Source organism: Euprymna scolopes, chromosome 6, assembly GCF_053919585.1.
Source record: "Euprymna scolopes isolate OS-2025 chromosome 6, ASM5391958v1, whole genome shotgun sequence".
Taxonomy (NCBI): domain Eukaryota; kingdom Metazoa; phylum Mollusca; class Cephalopoda; order Sepiida; family Sepiolidae; genus Euprymna; species Euprymna scolopes.
Genome location: NC_136487.1, coordinates 17,219,346 through 17,240,624, shown reverse-complemented (window position 1 = coordinate 17,240,624; position 21,279 = coordinate 17,219,346). Strand labels below are relative to the sequence as shown.

General features: G+C 32.8%; 1 protein-coding gene across 3 annotated transcripts in view; it reads right to left on the bottom strand.

Moving 5' to 3' along the window:
- LOC145277545 (multidrug resistance-associated protein 1-like) overlaps positions 1-21,279 on the bottom strand; it is a 164,115-nt gene that overhangs the window by 44,680 nt on the left and 98,156 nt on the right. For all 3 annotated transcript variants that reach the window (XM_080129014.1, XM_080129015.1, XM_080129013.1), the window contains 8 exons: positions 16,866-17,186; positions 15,847-15,984; positions 14,125-14,271; positions 12,302-12,386; positions 11,657-11,723; positions 9,058-9,184; positions 4,179-4,355; positions 1,559-1,726 (listed from right to left, as the gene is read on the bottom strand). In XM_080129014.1, the coding sequence (XP_079985140.1) occupies positions 1,559-1,726; positions 4,179-4,355; positions 9,058-9,184; positions 11,657-11,723; positions 12,302-12,386; positions 14,125-14,271; positions 15,847-15,984; positions 16,866-17,186 (1,230 nt within the window). The remainder of the gene's footprint in view (positions 1-1,558; positions 1,727-4,178; positions 4,356-9,057; positions 9,185-11,656; positions 11,724-12,301; positions 12,387-14,124; positions 14,272-15,846; positions 15,985-16,865; positions 17,187-21,279) is intronic.

Sequence of the window (21,279 nt, the reverse complement as noted above, 5' to 3'; positions counted from 1 at the left end):
GAAATTCGTTTTGGAACCTATGAGTAAGAAACTAACACAAAGTGACTTTTATATAATAGTAGAGATTGTAGTGACAGATTGTGAATTTTATTAACGGTTCCATGAATAGCATTTTTAAAGTTGTCACATTGCACCTAGGAACTGCGTACTCAAAATCATCCGTGCAACCATTCTAAGAATAATTCAAAATGTGAAGAGTTGCTCCATCCTGTTGAAACTATTGTTCATTACTCAAAACACATTTTTATTGAAAAGTTGCTCCATCCTGTTGAAACTATTGTTCATTACTCAAAACACATTTTTATTGAAAAGTTGCTCCATCCTGTTGAAACTATTGTTCATTACTCAAAACACATTTTTGTTGAAAAGTTGCTCCATCCTTTTGAAACTATTGTTCATTACTCAAAACACATTTTTGTTGAAAAGTTGCTCCATCCTGTTGAAACTATTGTTCATTACTCAAAACACATTTTTGTTGAAAAGTTGCTCCATCCTGTTGAAACTATTGTTCATTACTCAAAACACATTTTTGTTGAAAAGTTGCTCCATCCTGTTGAAACTATTGTTCATTACTCAAAACACATTTTTGTTGAAAAGTTGCTCCATCCTTTTGAAACTATTGTTCATTACTATGAACTTATTTCGAGAAGGATATTCAAGCTTACTATAAATTTTTATTTTCACTCTTATTCACCCCAAACAAGTCATAGTGTTACTTGGACATAAGGGCTACTATTTGGAAGCATATCTACATGGACAGTGTGTAGGGAGTTGAGTTGCGAGGTGTCTGTTGAAATTACACTTGAATTTCTGTATGTCAGTACAGTGAAGGAAGCAGGGAACCAGGAGGGAATTCCAAAATCTAGCAGTTCAAGGAAGGAAACTATTAGAGTAGAAAGCTGTCCAGCATCTTGGGATTTTTACTGTGAAGACATAGGATTTTGTTAGGTTTGTCGGTAGTATGTACGCTGTGGAGGCACAATTGCTACAAGTTCAGAGCACATTCCATTAAAGTACTTGTAAAAACAGGCACAGGGATGCAACAGGTTTTATAAATATTTTAATGGAATGTGCCCTGATAAACTCGTTGCACTTGTGGCCCCTTGACGTACATATTCCAGAAAAACCTGCTTAGCAACAAAATCTCACCCCTTAACTGCTGTGGTCGCTAAATGCCAGAAAGCTTTCTACTCTAACAGTTTCTTCCCTTGAACAACTAGACTTTGGAATTCCCTTCCTGCTACCTGCTTCCCTGACTGCACTGATATGCAGAAGTTTAAAGGTAATGTAAACCAACATCTTGTTAATCTGTCCTAGACATTGTCCTAATTAGTAACTTTTTACATCCAAGTGGCTATATGCCTTGTTAGGGGGTGAACGTGACCCCCCCCCAAAAAAAAAATAAACCATTGCAGTAATGGGACAAGGGTTCGAGATATTTATTGCTCCATAAATTGATATGAATTACATGACTAAATTTAGAGTTTGCAATACAAATTTTTCTCCTCTTCATTGCATAAAAGTGAATAAAAAAAAATAAAAAAATAACTGGTCTTACCTTATTCTTTAATAATCCGTTGTGACTAATAATGTTATCGAATATGTGTTTGCCTACATGCGAATCCACAGCACTGAGGGGATCGTCTAACAAATATATATCAGCATCATGGTATACGGCCCTGGCCAGGGAGACTCTTTGCTTTTGCCCACCACTAAGATTGATACCCTGTAGGAAAAAAAAAAATAATCATGGTTAATAAAATTAGGTCGATACATACTAGCATAGTACACACACAAGACATAACACGTATCAACACATATGTAGAATCAGCATGTATGTACAGCCTTCCTTGGATCAAACAATCAAATCGTAAAAACTGAATACTTTATTACTTTGAAACAATAAATTTCATATGCACACACAGAAAGCATACTGTCAATTTTTAATCTGCTGATTTGAAACCTGATACGAAGGAAATTGGGATCTATGGAACAAATTTAGGTTTTAGTCTGTACAAATAGCTGTGAAGAGGTCAAAATCAAAAAAATTGAAACTTGGCAGGCATAACTCGACTTGAAGTGCTCCTCTACGCATATGCAAATATACGTTTATACGTTTAAGTCTGTTCATCTATAAAGCTTTGAAATGCATGTCATCTTAGCTCAAATGATAGTGAATAAAGCTGGAAAGTTAAATGATTTGGTTTTGATTCTAGCTGAAGGCACCCAAGTCATTTTTTTAACTTTTGAAAATCACTACTATATATTGGGTGCAATATAATAATAGAGAATTGACTCTATAATAATAAATATGAAATCTGTATAAATTAAAAGATCATATTTAAGCATATTTTATGACCGAACAATGTCAAGCGGCCTGCTAGTATATAAAGATCAAGCATGTTGACACGTGTGTGCTTTGAATTCAATTTTTTTTTTTCAGGAGTTGGTGCCTATAAACACTGCAATAAATGTTTTTTTTTTAAATTTATGTTTTTGCAGACTAAGTATTTCCTTTTCCTGTTATCCACATCTGTTTTCTTCACCAAATCCTTTTTCATCTCTATATATAAAAGCAAAAATGTGTTTGTGTGTGTGTGCTTTTTTTGTATGCCCAGCAAAGGCTTTTTCGGAGTGGCACTGGTACCATTTCTTAGAACTTTTTATATACTCCTTAGATTATAATATCTCCAATTTATGAAAGGAGGTTGTGTCTATCTTTTATTTGAGTGACTTTTTATAAAATTCTTGTTATTCTGTCTTCTCGCCTGTTTGTTTAGCTTTTTAGTTTAAATAAAGTAAAACTAATTGAAACAAAGTCAGTTCCCTGGCTTTCCCGACAGGGACGTCCAGAAAGCAATGAGCTTTGATCAATGCGGGGAAAACCCGTCATATCAGACAATTGCTATTCATTTGGACACTCCTCTTTATGCGGAGCTGGTTTTCCCCAACATCTTGGCGAAACAAACAAATACGCAGAAAGCTTCAACTGTGTGATTTTGTTTTTCTATGGAATGATGTTAGACCTGCATTTTATAAGCATTTAATTTCAACCATTCTCATTTCCTCTGCCCTCTTAGCGTAGTGGTAAGTTGTCACGTTTTCTTTTCCTACTTCACCTCAAGGCTTTGGGTTCGAGCCTATCTGCTTACCAAAAATTTTTTTTCCCTACACACATATGGGCATCCCCGCTAGTCTATATATATAAAAGGCAAAACGGCTGCGCATGTTTTTGTATGTCCAAGAAAGGCTTTTTTTCTCTGGGCTTCTCAATGAGGTTACATTTATTTAGAAATTTCCTTATACTTCCAAGATTATAATATCTCCGATTTGCGAACGGACATCATCTCTACACTTATTTTGATTGACTTTTAAAAAATTCCCTCTATTCTGTCCTTTCGCATGTTTGTTCATCTTTTTTGTATAAATAAAACAAAACCAATCGAAGCAAAGTCAATTCACTGGCCTTCTTGCTAGCATATCCAGAAAGACAATTAGCTTTGATCAATGTGGGGAAAACCCTTCATATCAGACAATTGCTATTCATTTGGACACTGCCAGAGTTCCCCCTTTTACTGGGAAGGTGGTTTTCCCAAGCATAGTGGGGAAACAAATAAAACGACATAAAGCAGGGAGCTTAACTGGCCTGCAGCCAGACATTCATTTCCGCGCCTGTATGAACTCATTCACTTAATAGCAAGTCAACTTTTTGATTGACATTGTTAAATTTGAACGCTTTTCACTTCCTTTTGCGTCGTAGCGTAGTGGTAAGATGTAAGCTTTTCTTCCACATTTTTTTTCCCGACTTTGCGTCGTGGGTTCTAGCCTGCCTGCCTACTACTTTTTTTTTTTTTTTTTTTTTTTGCTCCAAACACCCGGGCAATGCTGCTAGTTTCATATAGAAAACAAACTTTTCAACAGTTTTTTAAAGGAACATACATTTGTCTCTGAGGAGTAATTCAGTGAGCTGCTGCTATTTCATTTTAACGAAAAAGAAAAATATTTATTTTTTTTTTTTTTTTATTTAGTAAGCATAGGGATGAACAATCAAAAGAGTTAAGATTTTTCAATTGCTCAAACTTTAAATAAAAAATAAAATAAAATAGAGCATTACTTCCAGTCAATGCAGTTTCAGGTGTTGTGGACATAAATAGTTACTTAGTACTGAACAAACTCACTTTTTCTCCAATTTCTGTTTGATCTCCACCATCCAGGAGTTCAAGATCTGACTTCAAAGCACACGCATCAATAACAGTGTTGTACAAATGCGGATCATCTTCTTTGTTAAACAGGATGTTGTTCTTCAATGTTGTATTCTGGATCCAGGCTTCTTGAGGAACATATGCAACAGAACCCTAAATACAAGCAAATAAGAACATTAACAAAAAACAAAATACATCTTTCTTCGTATTAATTGGATTTAACATTTCGGTAAATGTAACCTCTGACCTTCTTCAGGTATATCTTTTTTTTTTTTTTTTTTTACATAGGCATCACCACATTATCAAGGCCAAGAGGCCACTCAAGGATAAGGGTTAAAGAGTGTACAGTAGAAATTGGACAATATAGTAATCATTAGTAATGAAAATTTGGTAAATTTGATAACTTATATGGAACGGCTCATCAAGAACTTATTTACGTTAGACTTGAACACAACCATATTGTAGTCAGCCGGAAAGCAGAAGACAATTCCACAGGCATGCAGTTCTAAGAAAGAAGCTTTGTTCATGGAATCTACGTTTAGGTTTAGGCACAGATAAAGAGTGGGGGGAATTATTGATAGTGTTTTCAGCTAGACGAGTGTTTCTTGTGAAAGTTTGGCGAGGGGAGACCATAGATTGAAGCTCAGTCAAACACTTTCCATGAAAATAACGATACATCAGAGACAAACTCGCAACATCTCTTCTGTGAGATAGAGGTTGCAAGGAAGAGAAAAGGACATCTCCTACGAGATAGAAGTCCTATGTAATTTACAATTGTATTTTTGTGTTGCCCACACTGAGGATTGAGCTTTAAACCTCCAGAAGTTTAAGTTTTACAACTAGATTTTACAAAGTACTCTACTAACTATGGTATGAAATATAAATAATCGATTTTCATTTAAAAAATTCCGAAAAATCATATCTTTTTTTATATTGATGTAGTAAACATATGAATAATCGATTTTTATAAAGGGGATGCATATTTAATAAAATGGCACACAAAAATAGAAAAATGTACAATTTTTATTTACAACATAGTAATTTTGGAATGATCCTAAAGGTTTAAATGCTGGAGAAAAAAAATAGAAAAATAAGTATTTCTGCTGTATAATGAATTTTGAAACAAACTCATTTCAGATCAAACCATTATTACATACTTACGTGTCAACTGAAATTAGTATAAATTCCACAAATTTATAAAAATGATCAACTAGGAAAATAATTACAAGTAAAAATATAATTCATTGACTTTAAGAGTTTTATTGTATGTTTTATTGGAAGAGCTCTCACAACTCAGGGAAGTTAATTGGAATCGATCAATTTAACAATCTATTTAAAATAGCAAATGCTCGATTATTATTGTGGATGGGTTTTTGTAAAACCTAGATCTAACATCTTCTATTGAATCATTTTTCATGATATTGCCATTTGGACATAAAGAGCTACTATTTGAGGCCATGCTTACAAGGAATTATATAAGGAGATGAGACAGATATCGGTTTATATGTAAACTTCTGCATGTCAGTACAGACAGGAAAACAGAGAGGGAATTCCAAAGCATAGCAATCCGAGGGAAGAAACTACAGTATAACTCCTATAATTTGAACATCCACTTCGTTCAAATTAGAGGATGCTGTTCAAGTTTTGTGATAAGAAATGTGCTGCAGTTAACTTTAATTTTCTAAGAATTAAGGAATAGTAAATGAAATTCATTGCTATATGATACTTCAAGTATATATTAAGTTGAGTTTACGATATATTGCAAGTAAGAATTGTGAAATATTATTACCAGGAACAAAACCATTGAAAATAAATTAAATCTACTCTTACTTTTTAGGTATTTATTACCTAAGTTATCATCTACAGAAATCATACATTTATGTAAAATACAATTTTTTGTAGTTATTCATTGAATGAGTCTCATTGTAGTTTCTATTTTCATCGATTGAGCTCTCGGGCGCTGCCATCGTATTCCGTAAGCGATCACGAAAATCTACAATTTCTTGGTTCTGTAGCTTCTTTATGATTATATCTCTTTGGAGTGACATTAGTGACAACTATGTTTTGCAAGCAAAGTAAGGACTTTTTTCTAGAAATTTTATAACCGTCTCCATAGACTTTTCTGCATCATCCCATGATATTGTTTCATCAGAGTGTTCTTGGTTATTTACATTAGGGTCAAGAGAATGGGAGCTGTCGCTATTTTCATCACCATTACTGCCTTCAGGATATTGATCAGTAGTTTCCTCATCTTGTTGCACCCACATTTCAGCATCATTTGCATTAAGTGATTTAAGAACAGTGTGGTTGGTCGGTAACTGTTTGGTTTCAACAATTTTTTCTAGACCAGATGTATTCTCTGATTCTTTCAGTTCAGAAGCCTTTGGCGCTGGGCATAATTTACCCCATGCTTTTGTTAATGTGCTTGCTCGAACTGGATTCCATGCACTTGCAAGAGAAAATATGGCATCTTTGATAATAAAATGGCGCTGAAAATCGCTTATACTCACGGTACTATTTATCATATTAATCAGGAAATCATTTCTGTAGAAACATTTTAAATTCCCAATAATTCCTTGATCCATAGTTTGGATGAGAGAAGTCACATTAGGTGGTAAGTAGCACACAAAAATATTCCCGCAAGATGACACTAGTTCTGACTCAGGAGGATGTGCTCTACAATTGTCCAACAGAAGCAAGCACTTTGAATCAGGTTTACATAATTCAAGAAAACGCCTCTGGACAACTCGCACAAATTCTTGCAAAAACCATTTTTTAAACAACTGTTGATTACTCCATCCATTTTGTGAAGAATAATAGGATACTGGCAAAGGCGAAACTCCTTTCAATGCTCGGGTACAGTTTGATTTGCCGAGGACAAGAAGCTTAAGTTTATGAGTTCCAGAAGCATTAGCGCATACCATCACTGTCAGTCTTTCTTTATTTAATTTGAATCCTTTTATTTTCTGCTCCTCGGATCCGGCTAATGTTTTTGTAGGTAAGCACTTCCAATTTACGCCACTTTCAGTGTTGTAAATATCTTCTGGTGTTTAATCATAATCGGCAATTATTGTCTTGAATTTGTCACAATAATTTGATGTGTGTGTATCAGCAGACCGTTGCTCGCCTGACATTGTTAATTGTCTTATACCATGTCTACTCTTCAAGTTCCTAAGCAGCCTTCACTGAATTTCATATCTTCTGCGATATTCAACTCTTCCTTAAGAGATTTTGCTTTAGCAATTAACATGGGCCCAGATATTGCTACACCTTCATTCTGTTTTGCTACAAACCACTCATGCAATATTCGATCGAATTCAACTTGCTTTGGTCTACAAAGAGTCCTTCTTTTGACATGTCTTTTATTTGGAAAGAAAGGAGCAGCCTTCAATATTTCCTCCTTTTTCTTTTTAATGTAAAACAGTGTACTCCTTCCAATCTTATAATCTCTCAATATAACGCTATTTTCAATTCCAGCATCTAATTTTTCTATAATTTGACGTTTTTCAAGTAAAGTCATTGTCACTTGTTTTCTTTTAGAGTTGCAAGCCATTGTGATGGGTTGTTTTACACTATTTTAAATATAGCAATCTGAAAAATAAAATTTACAGTTAGTGTAAATTAATTATCAATAGCTAATCTACATTAATTACATAGTACCAATATTAACATTTCTGCACAATATCTGACTAAACCATGTAAACAGTTTTACTGCAACTCCGCATCAAATATGCTAATACAATTTCAGTGATGAGACAGTACAAGTTTAGAGAAAGTCCAGGTTTAGAAGAAGTCCAACTTTAGAGGAAGTTCAAATTAAAGGAGTTTTACTGTATTAGAGTAGAAGGCTTTTCAGAATCTAGAGATCTCTACAGTGAATGGGTGAGATTTTGTTGCTAAACAGGTTTGTTGAAGTGTTGTATTGTCTATTTATAAAGGATTGAGTGTTTGATTATCTTATCAAAGTTAATGTCATTGTGTGTGTGATCGTCTAGTGCTCTTTCTATTACATATGTTCATATGCTGTTAAGTGTGAATATGTGTGTGACATGTCATGCATCTTCAACATACCTTCTGCCATTTCGTTGGTCCATCTGGAAATTCTCGTCTGAGAGGGAGACTCGATACCTGTTTTTGGGGACAAAGATTTATTTCACTCCAAGACAAGAAATTGGTTCTATAGATTTTTTTATTCACCTTCCAGTTTGTTCACAGAAGATTGGAAAGTGAATTTGGCCTGTGTTGTTTTTTTCTTCTAGGTCTTATTTTCTCCATTCTCTCACAGGAGATATGTATGTCCAGGAGGTACAAATGCAATGAGTTCATCAGAGCACATTCCGTTAAAACACACCTGCAAATTATGTCCCTTTGTTAAAAAGAGTTAGAGAGTAATCAGGAGTCAGTTAAGTCGGATATCGAACTTAATTACTCAGATATCTATAGCCTAGTTAAAGCATAGAGAACATCCACTATCCAGGAGTAAGAATTGTTTATTAATGCTCTGTATAATGTTATGTTTTTTTTGTATTTTGTCAACTGTAATTATTGTGTGACTTGTACTTGGCATTCATTTCCTTATATTATTAGTTTTTCCAATATTTAAGTTTGTTACCTCAATTGTGTACAGAGCTATGCAATAAAGTAGAGAGTCATCATCTTTCATGAGCAAAGAGGGAAGAATTGCCTTTTTCTGGGTTGGAATCTATCCATTTAGCATTTATTGTTGGCTAGTTTTTGACCATGAAGTTGTATTTTTAGCTTCTTACGTCAAATAGCTTTCTACCTTGTCTGGAGTAATTTCCATTAAAAAAACAAAAAAAAAAACAGCTTACAATTCCTAACAGAAATTTCTTACCTTCATATTAACTGTGCCACCATTCTTGTTCATTTCTCCCAAGATGGCTGAAATTAGGGAAGATTTACCGCAACCAACAGTGCCAACGACAGCAACAAGATTTCCTTTAGAAACTTCAAATGAAATGCTAAAAAAAAAAAAAAAAAAAAAAAAAAAAAAAAATCCATGAAAAACATGATTCAATTTGATTTTTTTTCTTTATTTTATGCTTTAAAATTTATTTTAATGAACTATTTTCTTTCCATATAATCTAATCTCCCTACGTGGAGGGATTGGTCAATTATCAAATGAAAACACATTGTATGGGATGTACATCCGCTGCACTATTTACACATTTTTTCCACCCTGAATATATATTTGTATGTGTGTGTGTTTATATAATAGATTCAATATTTCTACATTGCAGAGCAATGCAGAAGAAAAATATAAAATCATTTTTGAAACTAAATTCGATGCGAAAAGATTTTTTTTTTATAAATATAATAATTGAGCCACAACATAAACATTTGTGTCAACTGAAAGAAATATATATATATATAGCTGTAAAGAATACATATCTATTTTCGGTTGGTTGTTTTTGTTTTACAACATATCAACCCTTTTCGGGTTATTTAATGCCAAATCCAAAGATTTTGAAGAAAAGTTTCTTTTAATAGAATATATTTGTTGTTTTCACGTCGGTTTCTATTTAACCCATAGTTGGAACCCTAACAGGTACTACCACTCCGGGTCAGAGTGGACCTGGGAGCAATGGTAATTAAAGGGTGGCTCCACACTCCCAAAGCCCACAAGCTGGGGTCTCACCACTGGATATAGTTTAAGATCATATCCAGGACCCCCATTGAGGGACTTTTACCTTCTGCAGGGGGGCAGTCAGCGTATTCTAATGCCCCACCGACAGGGCCTCTATTTTCGGTACTAATAATGTTTATATAAACATGAAGATTCCACTTGCTTTCTGATGTCCATAGCATAAGTTTTAGATGCGTCGACTGCCATGAAAACAGTCTATTTTTAATCTTTGTATGAAGTTCTTTCCTGTCTAACAAAACTGAAAAGCTGTTATACCATTCTGTAGACGACTAAAAATTTCCCTCAACTCATGGTCAATCAATATGGTCGTGTAAACATGTCCTGCCCAACTAACAGCGATATGGAACGCTATTATAACATCTGCTGTCAAATCCTTTTTGTTTTTAAATTCTTATTCACCCCAAACAAGGCACATTGCCAATTAGATGTACATAGGCTTCTTTCAGTCTTGACAGACTATGGATACCCATGGTAAGGGTGCCTGTGCGTGCAATTTTTGTAGCAAGAGTTGCACAATCTCCAACCACACCTCTCCTAAGTTGACATTGTTGAATACCAGTGGCAAACGGAGGTTCAGGACGACTGGAAACAAATGCCGAGATAAGCTGAAAGCACATACAGCACTTAGAATTCCCAAATGGTCACCCATCTAGTACTAGCCAGGATCAACGTTACTTAACACCGGTGATCTGACGGGAACTGGTGTGTCAACGTGATTATGCCGTACAACACAATTAGATGTAAGGGGCTGCTATTTGGGATCATATCTGCAGAGACATTATGTAGGGAGTTGAGCAGCGAGATGTCTGTTTACATTACACTTAAACTTTTGCATGTCAGTACAGTCAGGCAAGCAGAAGAACAGGAGTGTATGCATTCATGACCTGGAAGTTTTATTTCCAGGTTGCAGATATTGATGGTGTGAAACTAAGAAAGCAACCCCTGCCATGGACGTGTATCAAAAGCACCGACTTTTTGGCAAAAGTGCATTGAAAAAGGTTGTGAAAAGAATAGAAAAATAAATTCTAGCACACAAAAGGTCGCTCGTTTTAATGGTACTACACCCGTCTTTGTAGCTCTAACTTTTTGAGTTAAAAAATAGGAGGCTTTACTTTTGGAATGACACTCATAAAATGTTAAAAGGTCATCATTCATTAACTTTTTGACCAAATGTCATACTTCTATGCGGTTACTGAATGTAGAATTTACTCTTTTTTGTAATCAGTTTTAGATTTTCAAATAGTCAACATTTTGCAAATAAATTAATGAAGGATGAAACAGATTCATTTTATATTTTAAAAGTAACATACACAAAAATACCTGATAATATGAAACAAGAAAAAGGGCGTGACAGACGCATCCTCGACAAAGGAATGCGTGACAGATGCGTCCTCGACAAAGGAATGCGTGACAGACGCGTCCTCGACAAAGGAATGCGTGACAGACGCGTCCTCGACAAAGGAATGCGTGACAGACGCGTCCTCGACAAAGGAATGCGTGACAGACGCGTCCTCGACAAAGGAATGCGTGACAGACGCGTCCTCGACAAAGGAATGCGTGACAGACGCGTCCTCGACAAAGAGTGTAACACAGTCGTTCTTGACAAAGAGTATGATAGATTCATTCTTTATTGTAAAACCAATATACTGATATGAGCTGATAAAATGAGATAAAAATGGAAATATTTTTTCATAACACTTCAATACCAATGACTTTTATGATACCATAATTAACAGAATTTTTAAGAAATTGTAAATTGTTACAATGTTTAGAAAATAAAAATTACTTTTCTAAAATATTCGATTCTTCTTTGTCCCAGGAAAAGGATGCATTTTTCATCAAAATGGCAGCATCTGGAAAAAAAAAAAAAAAAAAAAAAATGAAAACCAAAACAATTTATCTTTATCATTATCATTAAAATAATGGGTTCTTATTTAGAATTCCACCTAATTAAAAATAAAAAAGATACAAAAAAGTCCTTATGATGTATGTATCCATCATGAAACAAAGATGCATATTCCAAAAATCATGAAAATTTATCAAGTAGTGTTTTTTTTTAATTAAAAAAAATCAAATTTTATGAGTAATTAAAAAAAAAAGAAAACAAAAAAGTGTCTTGCATTGCCATCTTGAACAAAAATTAAAGGCAGATAAGTCCATAATTCAAATTTATGAGATCAGCCTTGTGATTCTACTGATTTCATATTAAGCACTTATTTAAAAATGATTTTCTTTATAAAAAGAAAACTACTTGATGAATTAATGTGATTTTTATAATATGACATTTTTGTTCCATGACCGGTTCATACACCATAAAGATTTTTTGTACTTTTGTTTGTTTGTTTTAAATTAGATTGAATTCTGGACTTGCACCAAATAAATTTTTTTAAATTAAAACCGTTCTATAAAATGAATTCCGAAATATATTTACCAATATTTGGATTTTCAACAGTATTGCATGGATCAAGATCTTCCCCATTTAGGTATCTATTAATTCGCAATAAAGAAACTCCACACTGGAAAGAGAAACGCAAATCAGAATTAAAGAAAATCTAAAGAAACAAAACCAAATGGAAAGTCACCTAATGAAATGCTCAGGGAAAAGTTCAATTTCAGAAGAATATTTATTCAAATTTTATTTTTTTTTACTAATGTGCAATCATTTGTTATAGATAAAAACCACTCAAGGATAAGAGTTAATGAGATAGATTAATTGTCAGTTGAATGAATGATGAAGAATATTATGAGAATATTATGCTGAATAGAATGAATAAAATTTGATTACTTCGGAGGATAACTTATGAGAAGTTGCAGTGCTGGAAATCTCTCAAAGAGGAAAGGTCCTTGCTCAGTTTGTAGAAAGAGGGTCAAGTGCAACTCAATTTTGAGGTTGTAGAAAGAAGGTCAAGTGCAACTCAATTTTTTGTCGTATTTATAAGCATTGGGTACACATAAGAAGTGTGGGGGAATTACTGATAGATTGAAAGATAACAAGTTTATGTGCAAGAAGTGCAAGACAATGGAGATGGATGAGAATTCAGATATGAAGAAAGTATATTTGGATGGCAAAGCTTTTGATAATTTTTGTTACCTTGGTGATATGATTGGAGCACAAGAGGGAGTTTGTGCTAATGCAATAGTTAGAAATAAATGAAGTAAGCTCAGAAAACTTTTGATACTGCTAACCAACAAAGAGTTGCCACTATCAACTAAGGGAAGAGTCTATCAGGCATGTGTAGGTAGTGTGAAGATATATGAAAGTTAAACCTGGTTAGTTTGCATGGATGGCAATAGTATGTGAATGACCTGATGGATGTGAACTACGAGTCTTAAATCTGATGACCTCACAGAAAATTAAATCTGGAGAGTATATGGAGATATGTGCAGAAAAGTAGACTTCAATGGTATGGTTACATTCAAAAAATGGGTGAGAGTCCTTGAATTTAGTAGATGTAGAACAGTTGAGGTAGCAACTTTAGTTGTCAGGGGAAGACAATGGAAAACATGGAAAGAAATGACGAGAATGGATTTGGGAGAAAGCGAGATAAGTAAAGACCTGGCCAGAGGTAGATTAGTCTGGAAGTCAATTTCTGAAAACTGTCCAACACATGCCAGCATTAAAATTATATTAAACCAAATATGATGATTAGGAAGATGTGGCTTTTGGATGATGTCAGCTACAGTGTCATGTTAAACTCATTGCTTTCAGCTGCAAATATAATTGAAGTGCTAAACTTATACTCGATTCTAACTGCTTCTTAAGGAATTCCCAACAGAAATCAAAATGGTTCAACTTGTGTTTTTTTTTTTAATCAGAAGATTCCAGAAGAAAAATAGAAAGACCTAGCAAGTTGAAAAATTAAAAATAATTGGAAATTCTTTCTTAAAGTCAGACATATGAAATTTACGGCATAATCACGTTGACACACCAGTTCTCATTAGATTACCAAAGTTAAGCAACATTGAGCCTGGTCATTACCAAATGTGACCAATTTGGAATCCCAGACATTGTATGTAGAAGAATATTGATATCTCCATGCAGAAGTTACAAAAGCCTAACATCGTCATCTCCCCTAATGGGGGTATACATGCGACTGGAGACTGCTTGTGAATTTCATACGTCCATGGAAGCCTGTTAAACCCGCATAGGGTTAGCGCCGTTTCCATTTTCCATTTGAAATGTGTAATTTCTTAAATGTTGTATTTTAAGTGATAATTATGTTTGCAATAGTGTTTTAAGAATTGAAAACGAACCTGTATCAGGTAGACCAGCATCATGGGTAACAGGTTAATTGGTGACTGTATCAAATTGAAGAGCGAGAGAGACACAAAAGCCTTCTGGGCATCAAGATAGTGATTAGGATTGATTTCAACGTACGTTGCAAAAGTAGCAAGTGTAACCTGAAGAAGAAAAAAGAAAGAAAAAAAATTATTATTAAAACAAAATTACATGATTCAACCTTCACATGGTTCCTCTTATAAGCATGTGATATCCTTTTAGAAAGAATTCTTAATAGGATATCGGGGGAAACAAATGCCAACAGAATCATCAAAAAGATGCTAAACAAACAATAAAAGCATATGATTTCACCAAACATCAACTTAAAAATCATCAGTTCCAAAATTAAGCCATGTTAACCTAGATTTCTTTCATTTTGTAATGTTAGGCTGTGTAAGGTGTTAACTTTAGTCAGAATCGCCTGTTCCTTTTTTGATTGGATTATTTCGATTATTGATACTTATCAAAGACATTCTGATACAAAACCTAAGAACACTGCCAGACACATACAGTACCTTTGTGTGAAATTTAAAAAAAATTGAACCAGCTGTTTTCAAGTCCATAGGGAACGAATTCACACACAAAGTTTCATATATGTGTGTGTGTGTGTGTGTTGTGCTGTGTCCACATTACAGATAATGACGAACACTTTCACTTATTATAAAAACCGGGAGAATAGGTTAGAGTATTATTAGAAAAAGTGATTTCTGAACAAGAAAAAAAGTCACATTAAATGGTTTGGTTGTTTTATTTTACAACGTATCAACTCTCTTTTTGAGTTATTTAATGCCAAATCTAGTAATCTTTAAAAACATTTTTATGCTTCAAGTTCTTTATATTTTCAAATATTTATTCATGATATTTGGTTTGGTTGTTTTGTAGAGGAAAACATCTGTTTTTGAAAGGGGGGAAAAAAATAACCTCAATTTTGATGCATTTTAGATCAAAAAGCCAGTATCTTCAGACAGTTTGACCTAATAACACTTTTTTTCTTACAAAGAAGTCACCACTTATCAAGACCAGGAGGCCACTTGAGGATAAGGGTTAATGAGTGTATGGTAGTCAATGGGACAATATCGTAATCGTTAGTAGTGAAAATTTGGTAAATTGGATTACTTAAATGGACGGTTCATCAAGAACTTGTTCACGTCGAACTTGAAGACAACTATATTGTAGCTGGAAAGCAGGGCAACAAGAGAGTTCCACAGGCGTGCAGATCTGAGAAAAGCTTTGTTCATGGAATCTATGTTTAAGTTTTGGCACAGATAAAGAGTGGGGGGAATTATTGATATTGGCTTCCACTAGGGACATTAAATGAATGAACCCTATTCATATTTCATTATAGAGGGAGTCATGGTTTTGTAATTCATACCAAGATCCATCCTATAAAATGGCGACGACTTACCATATAGTCACTGCTTATCAAGGCCTGGAGGCCACTGAAGGATAAGAGCTAATGGGTTCCATGATGATCAGTTATGGTGGAAATTGGATAAGTTAATTTATCCAAGAGGAAAACTCATCAAGAACTTGAAAACAACCATGTTATAGTCAGCTGGGAAGCAGCTCCACAGTACTGTATTCCACAGACGAGCAGATCTGGGTAAAAAGCTTTGCCCAAGAAATGAAGTCAGAAAAGAAAAGTATAATCAGATCAGAAAAAGTAAAAAATCAAATGTAAGCGTGGGGTCTCTTACAAGGAATGGCATACACATCCATGAAAATCTGTTAAAGCTTTGAAAGTAAGCGGCTTTCTGTAATGTCCTTAATTCAGTTTTTCTTATGTTGTTAATTTTCTCCTGGAAAGAAGGCTCCCATGCATACAGCTTTAGGACCTGAAATGAAATGCAGAGGATTCAGTTGAAAGAATGATAAAACTTTAAAAAAAGAGTAAAAATTTAACTTTGCAGAAAAAGATTAGTAAAGTAGTTAATCTTAATTTTTCCAAAGAGTAATTTAATTACTACCAAATAATCCTTCACTCTATAATAAAAACCAATGTGCATTTATCTGTATATGAATAAATAAATACCTGTCTAGTAACACAAAGTTATCGAGTAAACACAAAGACAAAAACATTTCAAGTTTTTAGAGGAGACGGGATGCAAATAGCAAGTCATACATCCCTCTCTTAAATAAATTCAGAAAGAAATCCTTCACTTTATTTCCCTAATGAAATGTTTTTTTTTGTTTTTTTTTACAGATTGATATGTTTTTTTTCTTTCTTTAAATTTCCTAGTTCAAAATGTTTTTTATTTTAACACTGATTTAGAAATTATTTTATATGAATAATAAATCCGATTTTCTTTCCTTACCCTACCTACCCCCATAACTTAAGAGATGATGTCATTACCAGAAGATTTTGAAGAATGATTCAGCGATTTTTCAAAATTACTCTATTAGATAGAAACTGCAACCCCCCCCCCCCCAAAAAAAAATTTTTTTTTAAAAAACAGGAACAATTTGCCCTAAAAGAATTTTTTCTAAATTTGAGATATTATACATCCGGGGTAATGCTGATCAAGAAAATATCAACTGGAAAGCAGGGCAACGGAAGAGAGTTCCACAGGCATGCAGATCTGAGAAAAGCTTGCAGTTTTTTACTTTTAGCTGGACATACAAACACACACACACACACACAGACAACAGCCCTTTATTTAATAGAAGAAGATGAATATTAGTGCAAACACTGTTGGAGCCTTGTTTGATATCTCACCTTAATTCCATTTAGAATCTCATTGGTGAGTTTTATCCGTTCATCTTTGATGGTCATCTGTTGTTTTTGATAGTTGGCAAGTTTCTTAGTAACCAGCCCATTGATGGGAATCATTAAGAAGAAGATGGCAATGCCAGTAAAGATGGCTGACCCAAGAGTTTCGTAGAGGAAGTAGAGAGCGATGCAGATTTGTAGAGGAGCTGACCATATAATCCATATGTAAGCCGTTGCATTATTGATGTTGGAACTATCAACAGACATCAGGTTTATGATCTCACCAGTCGTGTATTTCTTCTTCTCTTCAGGTTTGATAATCAAAGACTTCAGAAAAGAACATGGAAAATAAATAAGAATAAAAATGTAATAAATTTAGAGAAAATGAGAAGAAAAGGTAAAAACAAAATTAAACAACAAATTAAGCATAAGCAATATAATTAGATAAAAATAATGGGCTTACTTAGACTTGCACTTATTTAGGAAAACAAAAATAAAAGAAAAACGTCTATGGTGTGCCTACTTGTCATGGCGTGAAGATATTTTATATTCTAAAAATCACAAAAATTGATCAAGTAGTTTTTTTTAATTAAAGAAAATCAAATTTTTATAGTTTTTAGCAATTAAGTATTTTTAACAACAATTGTCAGCTCTATCTGCTGGAGAGGTCATTAAAGGGGAGGTAACCAGGGATGAATTTCGAATTCAATCAAATATGGTGCCTAGTTTGATTCGCAAGTCATAAAATATGATTTTCTTAAATAAAAAAAAAAAATACTTGATCAAATTACGTAATTTTGGAAGAATGGCATCTTCATTCCGTGATGGATACTTACATCGTAGAGATGTTTTTGCATTTTCGTTACTTAAAATTTTTAAAGTTTAAATATGCACCAAATAATCTAAGGGAAAATCGAAATTAAACAGAAAATATAAAAAATTGTTTTAATTTTTAAAAAATTACATAAAAAATAAAAAACAAAATAAAAAAATTTTTTAATTATGAATTAAATAAATTTTAATAAATTTAAATTTTAATGAGTAATATGATTTATGCTTAAGAAAGCACAGCCAAATTCCATAAGGTTGTCTCAGGTTTTATCTTTTCTTTATGCATAGATGTGTGTATGTCTGTGTATTGTGTTCGACTGTGTTGTTGACATGCATATAAGTATGCATATATATGCTTCGCTGGAAACCCTATACTCTAATTTGTCTTTATCCCCCCCCCCCTACATCAAACCTCTTTCTTTCTTTGACAGGTTATCTCTTAACCCTTAATGTTTTCACCCCTCACCCCCCCATTTCTTATGTAATGTAACCAGGCTCACCTCTTCGTCCTTCTTCTGATTCTTTCTTTTTTCTTCCTTTTCCTTTTCGTTGTCTCTTCCTTAACTCTTTTCATTTAAATCTTGACACTCTTTCCTCTTATCGCCTTCTATTTTGAGTCTAAAATGTCACCCCTCCCACTTAAATTTTAGCGTTTTAATATTTTATTTTTATGAATAAAAAAATATATTTCACTTCTTCCATTTTTGAACCAGATGTTTCAGTATAAAATAAACTTTTTTACGTTGCCTGATGAGTGACTTTTGGTTTATTGCAAACCAATTGTCCGAAACATTAGCGTGCTTAATGTAGTGACTATGTAATATTTGTATATATAAATAAAATATAACATTTCTTTTTTAAATGTTTTTTAACGTCTGTCAGAATGATCTAATCATTATATGATGATCTGTGCATAAGAGCTAAATTGACCGACTTTAATTCAACTGAAAGTGTTCAATGATAAGAAACAGAGTTTCTTAAAGGGCTAGCATAATATATATATATATTTAAAATCTTGCTAGATTCAGCCATTTCGAATCTCGCTAGATTCAGCCACTCTGAGGAGTCGTAGACGACGAAACACATGTCAGTGGATAATTATATTTTAAAAATAATATACAGGGTGTTCCAAAAGTCTTGGGCACATTTTGACATTGAATATCTTAAGAACTATTAAGATATTGGATCTAAAAAGAAATGAAAAATATCAAAAGCCTTACAAAAAACTTAATGCATTTAGCTTTAAAATGGTACCACTTTCATCTTTCTACTATTCAGAGTTATGAAGATATGAGGACTTCAAATGTGCCCAAGACTTTTGGAACACCCTGTATATGCCGCTCCCCAGGTGGGAGTACCAAATTGGTTATGGGGAAAATTATTCCCAACTCGCATTTAGGTAACAATGCACTTTTGTAAATAATTGAATTCATTCAAAACGTATCGCTAAAATAAAAATAAACAACATCTATATATATATATATATATATATATATATATATATATATATATATGTGTGTGAAACAATCTGTTTATAGATGACTTTATGTATATATGTATAAATGTGATAAAATGATCATATAGACAAAAGATCAAACACTTCTTATGCACATCTTTGCCACTTAACATCACCTCAACTTTCTGCTACATGTTTCACAGAAATTTGACTTATACACAAGTATATATGGTATTTCCCAAAAAACCTCTGGTCTTGATGGAGGTGGAAACTAAAACTTATTGCTATGGTTCCAAATGATCTGAAATAACAGTAAAAGGAGACTTGAATGCAAATATTTCTCATATGTTATATTTTCCCCTTTTTGGTTTTCATACATAAAGTAAATTTCAGTGTATAAAGATTATTTGATACTGAAGATATTCATAATCGTACCCTATTTCAAAAAGAGGGGAGATATAACATATGAGAAATATTTGGAATCAAGTTTACCCTTGCTGTTATTTCAGATCATTTGAAACCATAGCAGCAAGTTTTAGTCTCCCCTCCATCAAGGCCAGAGGTTTTGGGGAAATATATACATATATGGATGTATCTATACTCGTAGCCAAATTGAATATTGAAATGCTCATATCTTTGGTTGTATGGGACGAAACTACATGAAAATTTGCTTTTTGAAGATTATAATGCTATTCTATCGTTAAAATTTTATGACAACTGGTAAAAAGAACCTATATTTTCAAACCAATAAAATATGCTCAAATTTGCCTACATTTGTGTATATATATATATATATATATATATAGTGTCCTAGCAAACCAGCTTTAGTTTTGGGCTGAATTTTGCTTATGTTTTTTTTTCTTGGTTGTCTCCCCTGTGGCGTTGCCAGGCCATTAAGCCATTTATTGCAATGAAAGTAAATTAAAATGTCAAATTCATATATTCAAAAATTGAAGTTTTGTTATGTACTAATAATGTGTATACAAGCAATGTACTAAGATTAACTAATTTGCATATTTTTTGTCTAAAGGACATCACATTAATTAATTATTTATTTTAATTCAATGATCGTTTTTAATTTTACCATAACCAATAATTCTATTTAAGGATATTTTCTTCTATGTGAAATAATGTTTAATATTTTGAGTGTAAAAAGTTTTCAGATCTATTTACTTTTGAAGGTTGCTATTCTTGATTTCTTCAATTTTTCCCCACTACTATCACATAATAGAACAAGAACAGATATTTAAAAAATACTTCAATGTATTTAACAATAAAAATATGCTGCTTGTCCAGAATTCAATCTAATTACAAAAAACAAAACAAAACATGTCATATTCAAAAAAAAAAAAAAAAAAAAATCAGAAATTGATCAAGTATCTTTTTTTTAAATAAGAAAATCAAATTTTATGATGAAGTGAGGATGATGTGTCTGTCCGCCATCTTTAAAATTTGTCATTGATTACCTCCCCAATTAACAACCTCTCTAGAAAGACATCAAAATCAGTCTTGTAATGGCTACACAATTGTAAGTTGCTAAAAATTGTAAAAAATTGATTTTCTATATAAAAAAAATGATTTTTGGAATATGATATTTTTGTCCCATGACAGGTATGTACATCATAAAGATTTTTCTGTATTTTTTTTTTTCTTATTTAGGTTGAATTCTGGACAACTGAAAATATTTCAAACTGAAGCATTGATAAAACAACCAATAGATAAAGTTTCTCGGAGATATGAGTGTGCATAATGAGGTTTGTTTGTTTTTTTTTAATAAAAAAAAAAATAAAAAAAACTAGCTTGTTTTTGATTTTTTTCATTTATTCATATAAACATTAACCTTTTGGTAATTTTGATACAAAATTATCTTTTTAATGTGGCCACAAAGAAAGAATATATAAGAACAAACCAATTTGTTTTTTCACTTTCAATTTAGAAATCAATCACAACTTGTTCAAAATCAAATTAGTCCTTTTAAAAAAAAGAACATTTGTCCAGAAAATAAAACAATTTTGTAAAACAGAATTATTTTTTTATAGTAAAATCAATCATCAAATTAAAATAAAAAAAAATAAAAAAAAATAGTTAATCAATACAATATCTTTTTTCAAAACCAATATGATAATTAGTTAA